Source organism: Pelobates fuscus, chromosome 2, assembly GCF_036172605.1.
Source record: "Pelobates fuscus isolate aPelFus1 chromosome 2, aPelFus1.pri, whole genome shotgun sequence".
NCBI lineage: Eukaryota > Metazoa > Chordata > Amphibia > Anura > Pelobatidae > Pelobates > Pelobates fuscus.
The window spans coordinates 426,401,898-426,406,629 of NC_086318.1; the positions used below are offsets into that span (position 1 = coordinate 426,401,898).

General features: G+C 35.8%; 1 protein-coding gene across 1 annotated transcript in view; it reads left to right on the forward strand.

Moving 5' to 3' along the window:
* The window catches only part of DNAH14 (dynein axonemal heavy chain 14), a 295,079-nt gene extending 293,717 nt beyond the window's left edge, over nucleotides 1-1,362 (forward strand). The window contains exon 90 of the mRNA XM_063441946.1: nucleotides 1,153-1,362. Coding sequence (XP_063298016.1) covers nucleotides 1,153-1,362 — 210 coding nt within the window. The remainder of the gene's footprint in view (nucleotides 1-1,152) is intronic.
* Nucleotides 1,363-4,732: the final 3,370 nt, after the last annotated feature.

Here is a 4,732-nt window from a genome sequence, read left to right on the forward strand (position 1 = left end):
TTTCATCCCATGGTGGTATGTACATATATAAACATATAATCATGTACAGACCCCACATTTACTGGTGATTTTGCTAGCACAGTGTAAAGGCTGAACCTTACTTTTTTTTTTGTCAATCTTTCTTTTATTGAGGCGGGAGTTAAGTGGGGTACAGAATAGAGAGGAGGGAATGCACAGTATTTGTACAGAGTGGGATCACTTTAACATAACAGTACATCTCCTACTAATGGCAGCCTCATTTTATAATAAGCAAGCTTTTCAAGAACTTAATAACACACATAAAATAACAGTTATGAGAGTAGCTTTGAACTATACGATTGTATCGTCAGAGTTAAATTGAGTATACAAGTGTAAATCAAATGAAATACAATCCAAGCTTGTCGTTGCTAAACTAGTTATGGTAAGTAGTTAGATCAAGAGGTTTCCCAGATTAACTTTTGTGGAGCATAAACGCAACTTAGATAGGTCATATAAAATAGGCAGAACATTGCTATTAATAAGGTTGCTTAGGCAATAATTAAGATTAAATAACATGCTGGACAGGGCACCACTGCGATTACTTGTGTCGTTACATGCTAGGTATTGCGCAGTTGGCCTCGTTTAAGTGGTAGTCGAAAGCATTCAGGCTGGGGACATACGACTAGAGCGAGTAGGTGCAGCTAAATTATTATAACAGGATTTTCTAGGCATATAGGTTGGTAGCATAATACTAACATACCAATTTTACGGTTTCTGAAGGCGCTCGAGTAGTGTGGGGAGTGGGTGCAGGGAATGCATTAACGACATGTGTGTAAAGGCTGAACCTTACTTTGACCTTATTTTTATAATATACATTTAACCAACATGATTGGAATTTGGGTTCAGAATATTTTTGCCTTTGTTCCAAATTCATATGTTGTCAATTCTTGTATAATTGTATATTCATCTGTTTGAGATTGTATAATGTTATCAAGAACACAGCAGTATATCCACTTCTAGTATTTTGGAGTTGGATATTCAGAAGATGGTTATCAGTGTTGACTAATGTTTTCTGGCCTATAGCCCCCACTATGCCCACTCAGCTATAGTCTAGGGTTTCTAGCTAGAAGGCCAGCCTGCACAGTGATGGATGCAGAATTGTTTATTAATGGTTTGATATTGTTCTCCCTGTAGAATGGTGTTGGGATAGAGGATGAAGCCAGTGATGAAGAGATGCCGTATACCTATGAATGTCCATTGTACAGGACCCCAAAGAGAGCTGGAACATTATCTTCAACAGGACTCTCCACCAACTATGTGACTGCTGTCACGTTACAGTCATGTGTCGAACCAAAACACTGGATCAGAAGAGGAGTGGCTCTCCTGTGCCAAATGAACGACTAATATAGTTATAAGGCTAAAGAGAATGTATTTATTTTTTAATAAGTTTTGTGATATCAAATTGAATGCTTTTTGAGAAAGTCTGAATAAAAACGTGGATGCACCTTATCGGGATGGTTTACTAGATGTAGAAAAGGATATTGATGTGAATTTGCTACAATGAACATAAAATATTTGAAACAATTACATGTTTATCGATTTATTCTGTAGGTAGATGAACACTCCAAACACCTAAAGCACTTTTGTTTGCTTAACCCTTTGTCGCTATTAGCCTATTGGGAAGTACTAATAAGTCCCCCCCATCACTTGAAACTAAAAATGAAAAAAAGTGTTAAAATGTACCTGTCCTTCTGACGTCTGCAGGGGGCATCGGCTCGTGCTGTCCAATCACAGACTTCTGATAGAGATGGATGTAAGCCTGTGATTCGACTGCTTTGTGGGCTCAGAGTGCATGCCCAATGAGAGGGGAAGGAGGGAATTCTGATTTACAAACTAAATAAAGCAATGCTGTGAGGGAGGAGGGAGAGGGAAGCGATCTTCCCCTTGCAGGCACTCTCCCTGCAAGTGATAAGATTACTACATCTGATGCCAGCGTGCTGGTGAGAAACAGAGAGCCGTGCAGACTGCATTGAGAGTTTCAGCAGTATTAGTAACTGCACATATGGATAGTTACCTACCTATCAGACAGTTAAACAATTATAATATTAGGAGACTGCCCCCACACCCTCCCTGCAGGTCTAATACTTAGTTCCCACCAGCTGTGCACAAACAATATCTATTAACTAGGCAGGCAAAAAAACTAATTTATAGCAAATAGAATTTCTGTTTTTCCTATTGTAGAGCAGCAGTTTACAGGTTGTTGTGAGGATATTGATGGGGATTAGTTATTATAAATTAATTTCCATTAATTAAAAATTATTCAAATTATTAATCTTTATTAAAATATCAGGGGTTGATATTTTATTGGCGCTACTCTCATTAATTATTTAAAGCGAAGAGTTACTCGTTATTTTAACTCCTTAGACCTGAAGTATGTTGTTCGAATGTAATATTTCATACATTAATATCACAACTTTTTTATAAATTTTAATATTTATTTTTGTCAATAAGTGTAAATATACATTGTAATTAGTGAATAGTTTTTAAATAATATTGAACAAGATATGGCATAGTACAGAATCACAAGCTCAGTAAAACAATTTTAAACTCTTTAGAGTGATAGGAATGTTAGTTCATGACAATTTCAATCAATCAGGTTAGCATATGGAATATGTTACTTCATATACAATTGATTGAAACAATCAGCAAATAGAAATGTTACGATTTGTCAAATTATAAGGAACCATATGAGTTTATCAGCATATGGATTATTATAATTTAAAGACAGATGTTCAGGGTCTTAAAGAAATACAAACTTAGTTTTTACTCTTAGTATGATTTTCAATGTGTGGATTGTTTGCTTAATGTAAACACTATTCATTAGACTTGGCTGGACAGAGTTTATTTACTCAGGTGATCTATACACAAAGTTCTATGGGCAATGTTTTATCAGCTAGCCACAGAATTTTAACCAGCTCATTGTCGACAAGTCAGTTGAAGCTTTTTAACTCATACAGGATTTTAACTAGCTCACTGCTATGTCACAGGGTAATTAATGATTAAATAATTCATCCAGTAACTAAACTCGTGCAGGTTTAGTTTAAAAAGTTCTTATCTGATAAATATTTCCTAGATTGTTAGATGATTAATATTCCTCTGGGTAACTCTTGATATTCTATGATTATTTCACGATTTTAATTGGCATCCCATCTGCAGTTTGAGATACCAATCTTTATCATGAGCTATCATGAAACCCAATCTGGGGGATTCAGATCAGCTTTTACCCAGAATAATACTAGCTTTTACTTGTGTAATTTTATCATTGGTTTATGTTTACCGATAGATGTCTGCTGGAATCTCTGGAGTAGATTGATTCAGTGTTAATGAATTATAGATAAAAAGTTCTGGTAGAGATAGGTAGAATTTCTAAAAACTTTTTCCCTGGTAGAGATAGGTTAAGTTTACAGATAAGGAAAGAGTAAGATAGATGTCGTCGAGATTGTCAGATGTCAAGGGATTTCAGGAGATCGTCCGAGTAGTATGATGTTGATGTGAGATCTGATGTTTGTCCTCTTTGTCCCCTCGCTCTATCTCATGGGGTTATATGTCATTCCTTATCGGTTAACCTTCTGACCTGGTCCAATGAAATTTTGGGAGAAGTTTTTAGGTTAATGGCTTTTGCCCAGAAAATGTATAAATGGCTGACCATGTGTCCTCTCTTCAAATGTGATTTGGTGGACCATAAGCTCTTTCTGCCCATGGTGCCATTACCTGGATAGAATCTGCTTTAATTTTAAAGGGGGGCTCTTCACAGTTTTTGTTTTTTAGATTGTTTACGGATGTTTCTTAAATATACGAATAAGTAATGTGTGAAAAATAACATTTTAGAAATCCACACATCTATCCTGCAACAGTGTGCCTCAATCTTAGCTCCCTGTCAATCATTGTTATACGCTCTGAACATGGCAGTCGGGATAGAGAAAAGATACACTGGACAAATGAAATGATGAGGCATCTCATGGGGGAAAAAAGGGGGGGGGGGAGAATATTAACACGAGTTATATGTCATTTTCAATGTTTTATGGAATGGTGACCGTTCTACTTTAAGTTCTTTGCCAGCTGACATATGAGTATCCTGTTATTAATCTTGCCAACATTATTTTAGATGATTTGTTTCTCAAGTGCAAAGATTAACCCCTTAAGGACGGAGCCAAATGTACAAGTTGTGATCAAAACAAAACGTAAACAAACCACAGAATTTGGCTCTATGTCTGTTCAACTATAATTTACCTCTTTCATACTAAGTGCACCCACACTTATTATATATCGGTTTGTTCAGGGGAAACAGGGCTTTCATTCCATATCAAACATTCATATATAGAACTCCATTTTCTATGAATAAAATCTAAAAAAGTTTGTAAAATTAAGAAATTTTGATATTTTTCAATTTCTGCATGTCAATTTAACTGTTAATGTCACAATACTGTTTGGTTTTACTGCAATAAAATATACATATTTGTATTCAGAAATGTCTCATGAGTAAAACAGTAACCCCCATGTATAGGTTTTATGGTGTTTTGGAAAGTTACAGGGTCAAATATACGTCTTGTCTATTTATTTATTTTTTACATAGAAATTTCACAGATTGGTTTGCTGGGCCTAGGTTGTCTTTGAGACCGTATGGCAGCCAGGAAATGTAAGTTACCCCATCATGGCATACCATTTGAAAAAGTAGACATCCCAGGGTATTCAAAATGGGGTATGCCCAGTCTTT